The 17,955-nt window shown below is 24.2% G+C and overlaps 1 protein-coding gene and 1 long non-coding RNA gene across 2 annotated transcripts; one reads left to right on the top strand and one right to left on the bottom strand.

Moving 5' to 3' along the window:
- Positions 1-5,972: 5,972 nt before the first annotated feature.
- LOC112775636 (uncharacterized) lies at positions 5,973-15,165 on the top strand. Its single transcript, XM_025819413.3, has 2 exons — positions 5,973-7,715; positions 15,145-15,165. Exons 1-2 carry the CDS (start codon positions 5,973-5,975, stop codon positions 15,163-15,165), a joined length of 1,764 nt encoding a protein of 587 aa, XP_025675198.3.
- Positions 15,166-17,181: 2,016 nt separating this feature from the next.
- LOC112770078 (uncharacterized) lies at positions 17,182-17,755 on the bottom strand. Its single transcript, XR_003186576.3, has 2 exons — positions 17,633-17,755; positions 17,182-17,514 (listed from the first exon to the last, which is right to left on the bottom strand). It is a non-coding gene; the product is annotated as an uncharacterized lncRNA (long non-coding RNA).
- Between the last annotated feature and the right edge of the window lie 200 nt (positions 17,756-17,955).

Raw genomic sequence — 17,955 nt, 5'->3', positions numbered from 1 at the left:
TCACATAGAAAAAATCAACATTACAGAAAGATTCAAGGTACGATTAAATTTTTTTTACAGAGATATTTATTCCATATTTAGTTGCTATAAAGTTGATAACAATATTTTTTAAGATACAATAAAATTTAAGAATTTTTTAATTAATAATAATAAAAAAATTTTAATTCTCTTAAAAAAAATCTCTTAATAATTAAGTAAAATAGATGTTTAGTACTTGTGTATTTGAAATAATAAACAAAAAAACTTATTTATACATATTATATGCAAGAATATATAGGAGTACATATGAATACATAAGAATAAGTTGTATTTTTTTAAAAAAAATAATTATTTTTTATTTTATAATAAAAAAATTCTTATTAAATATAACTTATTCTTATGTATATTTTTTTAATTTACCATAGTTGTCATTTTCATAGACAATATTAAAGAAGTCATATTTATTGTACTCCTATTAATAATTTAAAATAATATCAATAATATCAATAATATTAATATTATTAATTAATCAAATTGATAAATATTTTTTAGAATTTTCGGAATTCATCGCCAGCTACGGTCAAGACATCAGGATATGGAAATGCACTAGATTCATGGGTGCTATCGCGGTTGCGACGGTGGCTGCCACTACCGGGCCACTTACTCTACTATTTCATTTTAGTTTATTTTTTAAATCTCGCTTAGCTTCTCATGGTAGTCTTTTATTCATCCACTTTAATTGTATGTAATCAATTATTATTTATTGGTGCACACATAATTTTCGAAAAAAAAATCATTAATAACTACATCGCCACCCACAAGTAGTTTTTATTATTTGTTATAACATTCGGTTAATTTCTCCTACAAATCTACTAATCTTTTAGTTTTTCTCATATTTTTCAATTTAAATTTAAAAATTAGTACTCATAAGAATACATAAAAAGTTTAAAACAAAATTTTAAATTTTTTATGTATTAAGTATTAATTTTTAAATTTAAATTTAAATTATATATATTTTAAATTTTGTTTGTTGGTTGGTCATTTATCACATTAAAAATGTTAAAAAAAATAATGAATAAATTACCATTTTTACCCACAAAAGTTGAAAACGTTGAAATATCTATTCATAAAAGAAGAAAATTACTTTTGTACTCATGAAATATGGATTCTGCAACAAAATTATCCAAATACTAAAAAATCACTTAAAATCCCTAAATTACCGTTATCTTCACCACTACTTTTTTAATCTCAAATCTCGTCACCACCCAAAGTCTTCTTCACTACTACTCTCATCCCCAACTACCACCACCATAACCAGCTTGCTGCCTTTCTCTTCGCAGCCCTCCCCTTCGACACAATACTCCCACTCTCTCCTCCCCTACCACCTCAGTCTCATTGGTTTCGCTCCCAGACCCTTCCCCTCGCCTTGCCGCCATCGCTTCTTTGCACTGCACCATCCTCTACCCTCACAACTCTCTCCTTGTTACTCACTCCGCTCACTTCCTCTCCCAATGTCTCTCCCAACTCCTCTCTGACAAGTAAGTTAAACCCTAATTTTCACTCTCCAATTTTTAATTTTCAAAAATTTCTCCAATTTTTCCATAAAAATTTCATCTTTTGTAGTTCTTTACTTTAGGTTGTACGAGGTTAGGCAAACGGTTGTTGTAGCATACGGTGCACTATATGCAATGATCAGTTCGGTTTCTGTGACATAAAACGGGAGTAGACAGAATTATGTTATACTTGGTGGTTTGATTGACCGTTTCATAGGTTAGGCGTTGTCCTTGTTAAGTAATGTCAACGCCGTTGATGGGACGAAGAAATTGGTATTGAAAGGTTTGCGTGAGTTTCTTAATGTTGGGGATATTGGTGGAGCTGAGAGATATGCTTTGCCAATTTTCAAAGCTTGTCAGGTGTAGCTTGAGGATGAGAGAACTTCATTGAGCTTGTTGCATAGGCTTGTTGGGTTATCACTTTGATATCATTAAAGTTCTTGAGGTGCTTTTAGCCTCATTTTCCTAATATTGTTGATTTGCTTCTCGGTTGGGCGTTGGTGCCGGACCTTGTTGATTCGGATAGGAAGGTCTGATCGTGGGTTCCGACGGCCACCAGAGAAAACAATAGCACGTAATAGAGAGAAAAGAGAAAAGGGGGAGGCTGACTCTCTGGAACAGATTTTGGTGTGGGAATGGGTGAAAAGGAAGAGGGGGGGGGGAAGACGATGGTAGTAGTGGTGGAGACTGAAGAGAAATGTAGTTTAAGAATTTTATTTAAATTTTTAGGGTTTGGATAATTTTACTTGCAAAAGCCATTTTTATAGATACAAATGGTAATTTTTGTCTTCGATGAGTAAATATGTGAGCGTCTTCAACTTTCGTGGATAAAAATGGTAATTTACTCAAAAATAAAAGATTTATAAATTTGTAAGAACCATTAACTATTTAGGAGAAATTAACCATCTAACTTTACAATGTTGGAAGATAGAAAGCACTTGAAAATGGAATAAGAGAAATAATTATTAATGATTTTTTTTAAGAACTAGGTCTCGTAAATTGTAAAAGTACCAATTTATCACTAATTTTTTAATTAAATTTATATTATATCCAAATTTTACTTGTAAATTTATTTAATTTGATCTAAATAATAATAAATTGTATCATTTTTTATTTCATAAATCAATTTAAATCATACCATAAATATTATATTAATCATATTCTTTTCGTAATAATACATATATCTTGTTTATACTGTAAACGAGATATATATATATATATATATATATATATATATATATATTTTAAAATTTTAAATATCTCGTTTATAATATAAACTAGATATAAGCAGCAATTTTAATTTGTTTACAGTATAAACAAAATATATAAAAATAAATAAAAAATAATAAATATATTACAAATTATCTATATTTTAAAATAAAATATTTAAATTATTTATCTATAAAAAAAATCCCACAAGAAATGCTAAAACTCCGAACTCTTATTAAATAAACAATTCAATTAAGTCTGCGCCCTCTAATTAACATTATTTTTTTTAAGAATGAATACGATATTAACAAATAAAATTGTCCTAAATTTTAACAAAGGTAAAAGTCTAAAAATATTGCTATTAACGAAAAATTAATCTATTTTAAAGATAAATATAATTTTTTCTACGGATTTCTTAACTCGACAAGTCGATGACTAATCCACCACATATTGACGCTCTATTTATTAAGAATATGTCACTAACTAATGAATTATTATACACATAAAATGAAATTAGAACTCCAAATAACTTATTATATATATTTTTTATTTAAATTTTAATAAAAAGTTTTTATATAATTTAATGTATTACTCCTATACGAAAACATACATTAATAACAAATAGTCTCTGGGATAATATTCCCTCCTTAAATCTCTCTTCAAATCAAATCAAAATTTTAAATTTTAAAATTAACAATTCAAATTTTAAGGAAGTACAATAATATATTCTGTTCAATTTGAAAAATTAAAATTGAACATAAACTGAAATCCTAGAAGATAGGAATATGTTGTATGCTAACTCTTATTTAGGAAGTATATTCTCCATAATTCTGAACTTGAATTATTTTTTAATTTTAAAATAATTAAAATATATAATTAATTAATAACAGTTATATTTTTATACGAGTATCAATAGTGTTTAATATACGAATAATATTTTTTTAAATAAATATGATAATTATAATTTAAATAAAATTTTAAAATAATGAAAAGAGTTTATTAGTAAAAAAGATATTTATTATCTATTTATTTATACATTTTTTTATATTAACAAGTGTAATAGCCCGTGTCATGCACGTGATAAGATTAAAATTATAATCTTAAATTCTTTTGTTAAGATTAATTTGAATTATAATAATTTGATTAATAAAAATGTAACATATTATCTATTGTTTGTTTTTTTTAATCTAATATTAAATGTATTAACTCTAAAATAGTTATTAATTAATTTTAGTAATTTACTTTTTTCAATAAATCAAAAACATATATACTATAAAAAACCTAGTAATACTTAGACCGACCAATAAATTTTTATATATTATTTTACTGTTAAATAAGAACATATCAAAATCAGCTCAAAATAAATAATTCTAATGCACAAATTCTCTGATAAACAATAAATAATTTAAACCCATTAAAAAATAACTCAACACTTTTTTTATACCTGCAAAACATATACCTGAAATAATATTATATCAATGTTAATATACAGTTTTACAATCATCGACCGTATTTACTATACGTGACTCATTCTTAAAAGTTATTCTACATACGTGTGCAGTCGAAAGATAAATTACTGAACTTTATTTTATTTTTCTAAATTACTATAATTATGCATTATTCATTAAATGCTACTTGTAATATAATTGTAATATTGTAATATAATTACAATAAAGATATTTTTCTTACATAAATTTAGAAGAGAGAATAGTGCTTTCATTTTGGAGGGAAAATGAATTCATGAAGAATTGACACTTCACTTTTATTAGTTGATAATGTATTAAATATTGATTTTATATAATTATAACAAAGATATTTTCTTAAATTAGTATAATCATGCATTATTCGTTAAATGTTAATTGTAATATAATTATAATAAATATATTTTTCTAAAATAAATTTAGAAGAGAAAATAGTGATTTCATTTTAGAGGAAAAATGAATTTACGAAGAATTGAACCTCACTTTTATTAGTTGGAGGAAAAATCTAATTTTAGTATATTTCTCGTTATTATATATTTTCTCTAATCATATATCCACTGTTTTCTTTCCTTCGTTTCAACATTTTGAACCTGGGTTTAACTTATTGTAGTTCTCACTTTTCAGTCATTCTATTAGATGCAGTGGCGGATCCACGGGGGGACCTAAGGTGGCCATGGTCCCCCCCAAATTTTTTTAAAAAAAATAGTAAATAGTAATAATTAATAATATTAAATTTTTTTATATATAATATTAAAAAAAATATAACTTACAAAATTTTATAAATTAAAAAAACTAAAAACTGCATTATGTATTAGATATTTGAATTATTGTTGCTCTTGTTAACAAATAGCCCATTCTAATAATTAATAAAAATGGTTCTATTATACTAGCCCAAGCCCATACTATTAATTAAAGTAACCCTAGTACATTTTTCAAATATTTGTTTCAAACTATCATAGGCATAGCGCCACTTTTCTCTCTCTTTTAGTGATTCCCAAACTTTTGGTCTTCTACTCTTCTCATTCTAATTTTCTTTCCATACCAAAACAAGACATATGAAGAAAAACCATTGAAGAGAAGTGAACAACAAAATATTAACCATTGAATGCACAACAAAGATTCAAAGAGGTATATTTCAATTTTTTTTAAGTTAATGACAATGTCAAGTATTATTTACATTATTTATTTAAAATAATTAATTTATTTTTTTTTATAATGGACAGTGTTCAAAGATTGAAGTGAGGACAAAACTCAATAGAATTATTTTTTTGTGAGACTTGGAACAAAAAATAATCAGGTAAATCAATAACTTTATTTTTGGTTATTATATATTTGTGTTTCTAAAATTATTTGTTATTGCTCAATAGGTTTAATATTTTTTTTAAGAAAATAATATATATGCAATTATTTTTGTTTTTTTTGTTAGATAGTTCAAGTTAAGTTAAAAATGTCAAAGATGAAAACAATTCACTCATTTTTCAAGAGAAAAGAGAGAATATATGATGAACAAAATTCAGCTTCAGATTCTTTGAGTAATGTTCAAAATATTATTGAACAACCTGTGACACAACTTGTTGAGCAAGATATTCAACCCCCTGCTTCCAAAATAGCAAGGACTGAAATAGATCAAGTTAATATTGATACATTGATGCGTGATCCCGGAAAGCGTCCGCAAATTTGGAATTATCCTATCAATCAACAAGATAAAATCCGTAGAGCATACATAAAGTTTGGACCATATCAATTTATTATGGATGAGTACCCTCTTTCTGGTCTAGAAAGTCATCCTCGTCGTTTCAAAGCTCATTGGTTTAAGAGTTTTTCTTGGCTAGAATATTCGCCAGAAGTGGATGCTGCATTTTGTCTTCCATGTTATTTATTTTCTAGAAAATCAAGTCCATTCACATCAGGAGGATTTCGCAATTGGAAAAAAGTGAATAATGGAAAGGATTGTGCATTTTTATCTCATGTGGGTAAATCTCTTAATTCTCCTCATAATATTGCTGTTAAGTCTTGTAAAGATTTGCTTAATCAATTATGTCACATTGACAAAGTATTGGCTAAGCAAAGCTCACAACAAGTTTTAAGCAATAGATTGCGTCTTAAAGCCTCTATTGATACTGTCAAATGGTTAACGTTTCAAGCTTGTGCTTTTAGGGGACATGACGAGAGTCATGAGTCTCAGAATCGAGGAAATTTTCTTGAAATGTTAAAATTATTAGCTTCTTACAATAAAGAAGTGGATGCAGTTGTTTTGGATAATGCTCCTCAAAATGCAATATACACATCACCTTCTATTCAAAAGGAAATTCTACATGTTTTTGCTAGAAAGGTGCAAAATGAAATTCGCAATGAGATTGGTAATGCAAAGTTTTGTTTGATTGTTGATGAAGCTAGAGATGAATCTAGAAGAGAACAAATGGCACTTGTTGTTAGATTTGTTGATAAGCATGGATTTGTCAAAGAAAGGCTAATAGATGTTGTTCATGTCAAAGATACTACTTCTGCTACTCTAAAACAAGAGATTTGTTCTGCATTATCTCATCACAATCTCAACATTCAAAATGTTCGAGGTCAAGGGTATGACGGAGCTAGTAATATGCGTGGAGAGTGGAAAGGGTTACAAGCTTTAATTATTCAAGAATGTCCTTATGCATATTATGTTCATTGCTTTGCTCATCAATTACAGCTAGCTCTTGTTGCTGCGGCTAAAGAAGTTGTTGATGTTCATGCTTTTTTCCAAAGTTTGAGTAATATTATCAATGTTGTGTGCTCTTCTTGCAAACGCAATGATGAATTACGATCTGCTTATGCAACTGAAATTTCCCATTTAGTTGCAACTAATCAAATTGAAACAGGAAGAGAAGCAAATCAAATTGGCACATTAAAAAGATCAGGAGATACCAGGTGGAGCTCTCACTTCAACTCAATTTGTAGCCTTTTACGTATGTTTGGAGCAACAACTTCAGTTCTGGAAGATTTGGCTACTAATGGATCTACATATTCTCAACGTGGTGATGCTACTTATGCTCTTAAATCTTTATTATCATTTGATTTTGTTTTCATTTTGCATATGATGAAAGAAATCATGGGAATCACTGATAAACTTTGTCAAGCATTGCAACAAAAATCTCAAGACATTTTGAATGCTATGCATCTGGTTTCTAGTACAAAGTCATTGATTCAACAGTTAAGAGATAGTAGTTGGGGAGCACTTTTGGAGAAAGTTAGTTCTTTCTGCAATGATCATGCTATTCAGATACCTGATATGAGTGCTTCTTTTAGTGACATAATTCGGTCTCGTCGTAAAAAGGATGTTGTCACTGTTGAACACCACTATCGTGTTGACATTTTTACTAGCGTGATAGATTTTCAATTGAAAGAGCTAAATAGTAGATTTAGTGAGCAAGCAACCGAGCTCCTCATACTGAGTACATCTCTAGATCCTAAAGATGCTTTCAAGTTATTCAGTGTTTGCAACATATGCAATCTTGTAAAGAATTTCTATTCTTTAGATTTTTCTGAGCAAGAAAAGATTCAATTGGATTATGAGTTACAACATTATGAACTTGATGTGGTTAAAGCTCCAGATTTTCAGAATTTGTCTACTCTTGCTGAATTGTGTCAAAAATTGACAGAGACAGGAAAATCAAATATATATCCTTTAATTGATAGATTAATTCGTCTTGTTTTGACTCTTCCTGTGACAACAGCAACAACTGAACGGGCCTTTTCAGCTATGAAGATTATTAAAACAAGGCTTCGAAACAAGATGGAAGATGAATTTTTAGCAGATTGTATGATTGTATATATTGAAAAGGAAATTGCTTCAAAATTCACTTCAGAGATGATAATTGATGATTTTAGTTCCATGAAGCATCGTCGAGCAAGTTTAAAAATATCAAAATCTTAAAGTATGTAGTTGAACATTGACTTTTATATAATATAATTACTTTTTTGATATATATGCTACAAATCATATTTTGTTAATTTTTTGTTATATTTTATATTTAATTGGCCCCCCTCTTATGAAATTTCTGGTTCCGCCACTGATTAGATGTAGTTGATAACTATTAAAAATCTTTGATTAACATAGGAGAAAAATATATTATTATATGATAGAATTAACATGAGTGTATTTTGTTATTAAATACACAAAGTTAATGTAAAATAGAATTACACATAAAAAAAGCAAAGAAAATAAAATTAAAATAGCAAAAACGATAAAAAGATTATTTTTACAATTTTGTTTTGTCATTTTTATGTATATAAGATTAGAAAATAATAAATTTTTGACTAAATTAATTTTGTATTTGTTGTATTCAATTTAAATAAGTAATAAATTATATTATTTTAATTTATTCCTTAAATTTATATATCATAAAAATCAAATCAATATACATAATTTTAAATTGTGTGATACTTAAATATCTAATCAAATCAATTAGTTGATATAATTAATGCATCATAATAAATTATATTTAATGAGTTAAATAAAATAAATTAAGAAACACGCTCAGAAACATACTACGTTGACTCTATCATTAAATGTAAAAAAATAATTTTTATATAATAGAATCGATAATATAATAGACGGAGAGAAAGAGAAAGATAAACATTTTAGATCCTAGGTTGTTTTATTTGGATGTTGTAATGTGGGTATCACATTATTTTACTTATTAGCTTATGGACCTTTTTGCAACTTTATTTCAATATCAATAGAATTTCACTATCTTTTAGTAATAAATTAAAATTCAAAATAAAATTGAAAAAAAATATAAAATATAAAATTATTGGTTGAAATTTTATTTTATTTATTGTTATTATAACAGATATTTTTATTTAATATACCAACACCGTACAAAATTAATCGTAAAAAAAGTATAAAATATAAATAAATATACTGAATTAAGAGATAAAATTATATATGTTATCTCATTTTTACTTTTAGCAGCACAATAGAATATCATGTACTCAATATAATTTAAGATGCAAATTATAATTAATTATATTTTTTATTTTAAAATATTTAAAATTAATCTTAATATAAATAAAAATAATTTAATATATTAAATAAATTAATAGAATAATATAAGTTAACTATTTTTTTATTAATTTTGTTGTTTTTTTTACTACCTTTAAAATTATGACTTTTTTTTAAATTTGACCATTAAATAAAATTAGAGTTGTTGGTCTACACCATTAAAAAAAATACTATGCAATTACATTTGTACATATAACATGTTCCTAAATTTTTATATGCAAAACTTAAGATTCTGTATTTCTTTGTTTATGCCATAAATAAGTATTATTTACAATAATTCGTATTGATTTAAAAGTTTAAAAATTTTTGTACGTATTAATTTTATATTTAATATTAAAACATGAAAATTTATTATGTTATTTTACTATTAATGGATGTAGTATTATATTATAAAATATAAAAATTAAAATGGTTATTATATAGCTTAGATGGATTGAATTAAATATAAAAATATAAAACAGAATTGTATTATTAAATTTTAGTAATTTTAATTAGTTAATAATATAAAATAAGATAGAAATGACTATTTATAATTGAATAGTTCTGGTTGATTAGACTAAAAAAAATCAAAAAATACTCTAAATAAAAAGTCAAATTAACTTTAATATTAAATTCATTAATACGATTTTAATTTTATATAATAATTAGATAATAAATTAGTAAAAGCAAATGGAAGGATGGGTTTAATTAGTATTTGATAAAATATTCATTTAGATTAATTAAAAAAGTAAAAGTAAGATATTATTAAAAATAATACATTTTTATGTTTAAAAAATATTTAAATAAAATATTTATAAAATATAAAATTTAGAATAACATAGCTTCATGAATATTAATCATTAATCAATTATGAACTAACATAAAATTATAATACAATTTATTGACAAAAAATAATTAACAATTAATATTAATAAATATAAAAATTATTTAAACACTTTGATTAAAAGTATGAGTGGTTAATTATTATTTATTATTAAAAATATTTTGTTCATAACTAAAACTAAAAATATAATTATTCAGATTTAGATTTTAGAAGAACATATAAGTAACAAATAATCTATTTTATCATGCATATTATAAATTAATGAATTAAACTAACTGATATAATGAATTATAATTAATTAATTGGTATAAATTATAATAAATTATATGATATTTAAAAAAATAAAATGAATAAGAAGAAAATAAAAAAAATAGAAGAGATAAAAGACTATAATAAAATAAATTGAGTGTGAGAGTTTTTTTTTATTACAAATTTTATATCACATTCATTTCAATAATAATAAATAAAAATACACCAACTTGATATCTAAGAGAAAATGATAAGATAAAATCATAATACAGTTCTTAAACAAAAGATTAAATTAAACCATAATATCATTGCACAACACAAATTGAAAGTAATTTCACAGTATAATATACCACACAAACAGATAAGTGACTTAAGCTTAATTACGTATTTTTTTTTTAATTTATGCAAACATGATAACACCATGATCTATAAGATGCTTCATGGATAACATATCATATATTGTTTTGAATGATGAGCACGAGAGTTGAAAAGTGTGTGGTGATTTGTGTCCACGATAGTTGCCTTCTTGCGACGATGCCTCAAAGGAAGAAAAAGAATTGTTGTAAAAGCTACCTAATGAAAGAGTAATTGGTAAATGAATGATATTTTTTAGCATATATATGGTCTTTTATAGTGGTAAAATAAAAACGAAAGGAATAAAATTTTATATTTTTATATTTGGAATAGAATTTGATATTTATCGTAATAAAATTAAATAACTAATCAGTTACAATTCATGTATTTAAATAAATAAAATAAATTAAACAAAAATATTTTTAAGAATTAATCAAATTAGTTAGTTGATACAAATAATTAGTATAATTGATTTTATTTGATTTATTGAATTTAAAAAATAAATTATATTGATTGAATTAATTAGTTGATATAATTAATTTATTATAGTTGATTGGATTTAATAAATTAAAAAAATAAATAGGAAAACATATGAGACAATGATTTTTTTAACTAAATTAATCTGTATTTATTGTATTTAATCATTATAAGTAACAAATAATAATTGATATAATAAATTACAATTATTTGATTGATATGAATTATAATAAATCGTGTGATATTTAAATATCTAATCAAATCAATTAGTTGATATAATTAATTTACTGTAATAAATTGTATTCAATGAATTATAAAAGATAAATTAAAAAACACGCTCAAAAATAGTGACAGATCCAGAAATTTTAAATAATGGGAATAAACATATAGCATATAAAAATAATAACAAATATTTATAAATATATCAAAATATATAAAAAATAAATAATATAAAAATATTAAATATTAAATAATTTTTATGTAATTATTATCAATATTAATATATTGATAAATAATAATATGGTTATTAAGTTATCTTTCTGTAAATTAAATATAATAATAATAATAAATGAAATTAATCAAAATATAAATAGATTATCTTCTAATCAATAATAAAAGTGAAATATATTTTTTATGAATTATATACAATAAATGATATTTTAAAAAAAAATCTATACTAAATTTCTCATATCATCATTATATATTTTATAGATTATTTAATTATTATTTAATTATTTAATAAAAGAAAGACAAAAAATTAATTTCAAATAATAATAATAATAATAATAATAATAATAATAATAATAATAATAATAATAATAATAATAATAATAATAATAATAATAATAATAATAATAATAGAATTAGTTACTTATATAGATAAAAGTACAAAATACGTTAATATTTTAATTAATTTTTATTTTAATTTATGTTTGAGAACTAATTATAAAAATAGATATCCAATACAAAATTCTTCAATTTACTAGTAAATATAAAAGTGGAATTGAAAAAAAAAACAAAGATATAACCTTTAACTAAATAAATTTATTAATTAAATAATGTTACAATAATATTTTGTTTTTATTAAATTAATTTAATATATAATTTTATCTTATATTTTTAGATACAAATTAGAGACTAGTTTTAATTATTGATAGTATAAAATATTTTATATAATTGTTTAATTATGTCTATTTTTTTATTATTATTTAGGTGAATACAATCAATATAAAAGATAGTTATTTTTTTTGATATAATATTACGTCATTGAATATTTGTGTAAAACTACTTTACACTAATAGTGTATCAAAATTATAAATTGTACCTTAAAAGGATCAACTTCGATGAAAAACTAACGAAGAATATATTCTTATTTTATGAAGTAGTAAAAAAAATTAATAAATATAAAATTATGAGTTTGACTCTCAAATTTATATTCATGTACCACAGAAAAATACTATATATTGACTTTAGTAAAACAAAAATAAATATATAAATTATTTATTACTAAGGTAATTTTTTTATATACAATAATTATATATCAGATATTAATTTTGTTAAAATTATATAATTTTTCATAATATGATTAGAATCATTATCTTCTATCATAATTAAAGAAATCTCGGACAATGAATAAGAATATTATTCCTGATATACACAGATTGAAATAGAAATATATGTCTTGAAATTTAGAAATATAAATTCGATTATATCTTCCTAAACAAACCTAAACAACTCTACACTAATAGCCCGTGCCATGTCGTGTTTTTCAAGACTTATATTTAGGAACATATAGAATTGTAATAATAATACACGGGTAATTGAAATAGTTTATATACGGATTTTTCAAGTTATTGTTATTATTATTATTATTGGATAATAAATAAGAATTAGAATTATATTAATATTTTTAAAATTAATATATTTAAAATGACTAAAAATATTTAAAATTAATGTGCGTTATTAATATCATAAAATTTGATCATTTTATGATTAGATTCAAATATTCTTATCATGATTACTACGATCGGTGTAATTATCATATCATTATCATATATTATTATTATTATTATTATTAAAGTTATTAAAAATATTTTTAATTGATAATTGATAAGTAGTTTAATAATGCATTAAATATTGATTTGATATAATTATAATAAAGATATGTTTCTAAATTAGTATAATTATGTATTATTCATTAAATATTAATTATAATATAATTATAATAAAGATATTTTTTTATAAAATAATTTAGAATAGAGAATAGGAAAGTTCATTTTGGAGAAAAAACAGAGTTACGAAAGATCGACACCTCACCTTCATTAGTTGGGGGGAAAACCCAGTTTTAGTATATTAAGTAGATGAAATCATATTTCTACGCGAATAAAGCTCTATATCTAAACAAAATCCTTAACCAAATCTATCAAAGTTGCAACTTTTCAAATCACGCACTTCTTCTCCTTTTCCTCCTCCTCGCATTTCTTCTCCTTCTTCTTTTAAATTTGCGTAAGTTCTTCTTCTTCCCTTCTTCTTCTCCTCCTTCTTCTTCTCCTCCTCTTTCTTCTTCTTCTTCCAACGAAACATACACAAACTTCTTCTTCTTCCCAATTTGCATACGCAGGTAAACTAGAACACATACTTCTATTCAATTCAATTCATAATGAACCGAACATATTATTAAGGTGAAACAACTGTATAGTACTAAATGAATGAAACATTATCCATTATATAAAATCAAATTCAAAACAGCTTTTTGCATAATAAACCGAACACGTTATTAAGGTGAAACAACTGTATAGTACTAAATGAACGGAACATTATCTATTATATAAAATCAAATTCAAAACAGCTTTCTGCATAATGAACCGAACACGTGATTAAAGTGAAACAATTGTATATATAGTACTAAATGAATGGAACATTATCATTATATAAAATCAAATTCAAAACAGCTTTCTGCATAATGAATCGAACATGTGATTAAGGTAAAAAACTGTATAGTACTAAATGAACGGAACATTATCCATTATATAAAATCAAATTCAAAACAGCTTTCTACATAATTAACCGAACACGTTATTAAGGTGAAACAATTGTATAGTACTAATTGAACGGAACATTATTCATTATATAAAATCAAATTCAAAACACATGTGTCTACAATGTAGAGATTTATCAATTCAATTCAATTCAATTCAGAACACCTACGTCCATTCAATTTAATTCATTTAGCAATTGTATTCTATTCAATTTGATTGAAAAAATAATCCATTAGCAAAATATTGGTATTGTTGGTGATGACGATAACGATAGAGAAGAAGAAGAGAAGGAGGAGGAAGAGGAGGAGGAGAAGCAGAAGAAGAATTTGCATGTGCAAAGAAGAAAAAGGAGGAGGAGGTATGCGTGAATTTAAAAGAAGAAGATGACGTATGCGTTTATTTGAAAGAAGAAGAAGCGCAGAGGAGAAGAAGAAGCGTCGGGGAGAAGGAGAAGAAAAAGCGTGTGTAATGACACTTTTTTTAATGAGACTAGTTTTTGTTAGTGTTGAACCTCCTTAGATAAACTTAGATAAAAAATACTTGAATGTGTAGCAGTTCTGTTTTTACACTTCGTAATAAAATTTGATGTGATATATTTTTTAATTTATTTTATTTTATTTATTAAATTAAATTAATTATAATAATAATTTATATCAACTAATTAATTGTTTAACCTTAAAATAAATGAATCTACGAATAAAATAAATGTTTTGTGAATTCTTTAAAAAAATCTCTGACAAATAGGTACATAAATATTAGTCCAATTAATAAATAAAATTATCATCAATTTAAAATAAAATATTAATAATCTTAATAATATAAATATTGATAATGTGAGTATTAATCAATTCATTGGTCCAATTTTGGAATGAATCGGCCATAGATGGCCATGATATATGGGTAATGCCAACATGACGAAGCAAATTCTATTCTGCAGGTGAGGAAGATGCGTGGATAGCTGGAAATCGTGACGCGTGGAATGCTGTCTCAGCAGCATGCAGAAAGTGTCGGACAAGGTGGATTTTTTTTTGTCAGATAGATTAGACAGTTTTTAATTTTAAGTATTGTTTATATAATATACACTTACACAATATATTCACACATGCATTACATAAGTTTATTTAAAGATTTATTTATCTTTTTATAGAATTTAAATTCGGGTACAACTTCTTGTGAAACAGTAGAGATTACCACTAGCTCCAAGCTTCGACTGCTGTCGGACAAGGTGGATTAATGATGTTGAGTAAGATGTTGGGTTTTTTGGTTGGAAGACTTCCTCATTTTTTATAAGGCCGGGCTTTGAACTTTTGTTGGATGGATTCAGGTTCAATTTTATGGAAATGGAAGATCTATGTGTGATCTTCTCCCATATAGATTTATGGGAAACAAGACAAATATGTGGGACAGCCTTTTGGTAGTGTGGAAAAGAAAAATTTAGACCGTACGAGTTCTTTTGTTTTAAAATTTTGCATAATAAATTGCATGGTTCAATTTATAAGTTGAGAAATTTGAATTTTGGAAGGTTGAAATCGGATCTTCTGTATTGTCTAATCTTGATTTTTTTGTATATAAAATGGAACATCAAATCGTACTGTCCAAATTCTGATTTTACTGACACCACAATGTTGTGAAGCATCTTTTTTTTCTATATCTGAATCCAACACCACTCATGTTTCCATATTCAAATTAAAAAATGGATGGAGTCATTCCATTGTTTTTCTTACCAAAAACAAAAAAAAAGAAAGCTTTCACGTTTTCTAGGAATTGGTGGTTACTACTGCTGAAGCTGTTAATGCTATCTTATAATTGAAATTTCTTTTGATTGTGAAAGTTGTCCTAAATTCCCCCATTCTCCAACCACATTGAGTTTGTTGGTCAATCAAGGTTCTTTTTAACCTATTTGCCACTGATTTTAGATCCAATTACTAAATTGGCACGTTTTTGAAATATATTATCTAGTTACCAATCTTTTGTCGTGTGGTGGCAATTGGTTTTTTTGTCAATTGCTGATTGAGATTTGCCGACACTTTAAAAATGGTGTGCAATTTGGTTAACACTAAGACTTAGTTTGAGAAAATTTTTATTTTTTAAGAATAATTTGTAAAAATTACTTTTTAAGAGATAATTTTTAAAAAATATAGTATTTATATTTAATAAATTAAATTAAAAATAAATTTTAATAAACACAAATAGTAACAATTATATTTGGTAGAATAGTTTTTAAAATTTAAAAATACCATAAAAGACATAAATTTAAATATTTTCAAATAAATTTATAAAATTATAGAAATACATTAAATGTATAATTTAATATAATTAAAAAGTAATTATTTAATATTATTCACATAAAAATATATTATTATATGCATATTTTTTTAGTTTTTTATTTAATTTTAAATTTTTACCTCTTATCTTTTTTATTTATATTTTCATTTTTTTCAAATATTTATTACATATAATTTGAAGAAAATATTAATATTGTAATTAATAATTAGAATCAAGATTGAATTATTTTAAAAAAAAATTAATTTTAAGTTAATTTTATAACTATCGATATATTTTTTATACTAATATGTAACCATATTTTTATAGAGAAAAAAATATTATTTTTAAATAACAAATATAAAAGTTAATTATTTTTATTTGTGTAATAAAGTTAACACCTAATCAAATATAAAAGTATACACATCAAATTCTTTCAAGTTTTAGATAATGAATATTAAAATTTATTATTAATAAAAAATTTAAACTCCTTTATAGAAAAATAATAACTAAAAAATTATTATTTGATTTTTTTTATCTACAAAAATCTTTGTCTTTTTAGCTGTGAAAAACTTTTGTCTTTTATGACTTTTTTTTTGTAAAAATAGTTTCATTTTATATTTTTTGTTATAATCTATAATGGTAGGACAAAGTTAATGTAATTTTTTAAAATTTATATTCTCGTAATATTATTAGAGGGCAAAAATACTAATTTTAAAGGTAAATGGACAACACACTTTATTGATATTCATTCCATTCTTCAATACAATTTCACTTCAAACACATAAATGATAATTATTTAAATCTTTAGTCTTCCATGTTGTAACAACATTGCGATTGTAGGTAATCCGAAATTCTAATCTACAAGACTACAATCCACAAATGTAGGTGCAAATACAAAATGAATTACCACAATATCCAAGGGCATAAGTTCCCAGTTGAAACTTTTCACACTTTTCTTCGCAAATGTTGTCTTGTATGCAAAAGTTACCCGTCTGTACTCTACAAAATGCTCCCTTAACAACTTGAATTGTCCTTGAGAAAACTGAAAATAGAGTGAAATTAAACATGACGTTTTGAAATAGATCATAGAACGAGGGGGAAAATATATACAGATTAGACAAAAAATATGAATATCAGATGTGATAGAATGATGTGAGAACCTGAAGCCAAAAGGACAAGTAAAAAGAGGTTTGTCGTAGAGAACTTGGCCATTATAAAACATCCAGTGCCAACAACCCTTAATTATGATACATTTTCCACATATATGCAACTCTAGGGTAGAGAGGCATATATAGATAAAACTCATTCCATTGTTTGGCATGTCACTTTTTTTATTTGTTGTATGTCAAATCAGAGAGAAATGCTAGAGAATTATTAGAATTTATTTGTTTTGGTCATCGGTTAGTTATTAATGTTTAAAAGTATGAGATAAAGTATGTTATTAGATTATTAAATTAAAAAAATTGATATTAATGACTAAGTG

This window comes from Arachis hypogaea, chromosome 3 (genome assembly GCF_003086295.3).
Source record: "Arachis hypogaea cultivar Tifrunner chromosome 3, arahy.Tifrunner.gnm2.J5K5, whole genome shotgun sequence".
Lineage (NCBI taxonomy): Eukaryota > Viridiplantae > Streptophyta > Magnoliopsida > Fabales > Fabaceae > Arachis > Arachis hypogaea.
The sequence above is the reverse complement of the archived record's forward strand: the minus strand, read 5'-3'. Positions and strand labels throughout refer to the sequence as shown.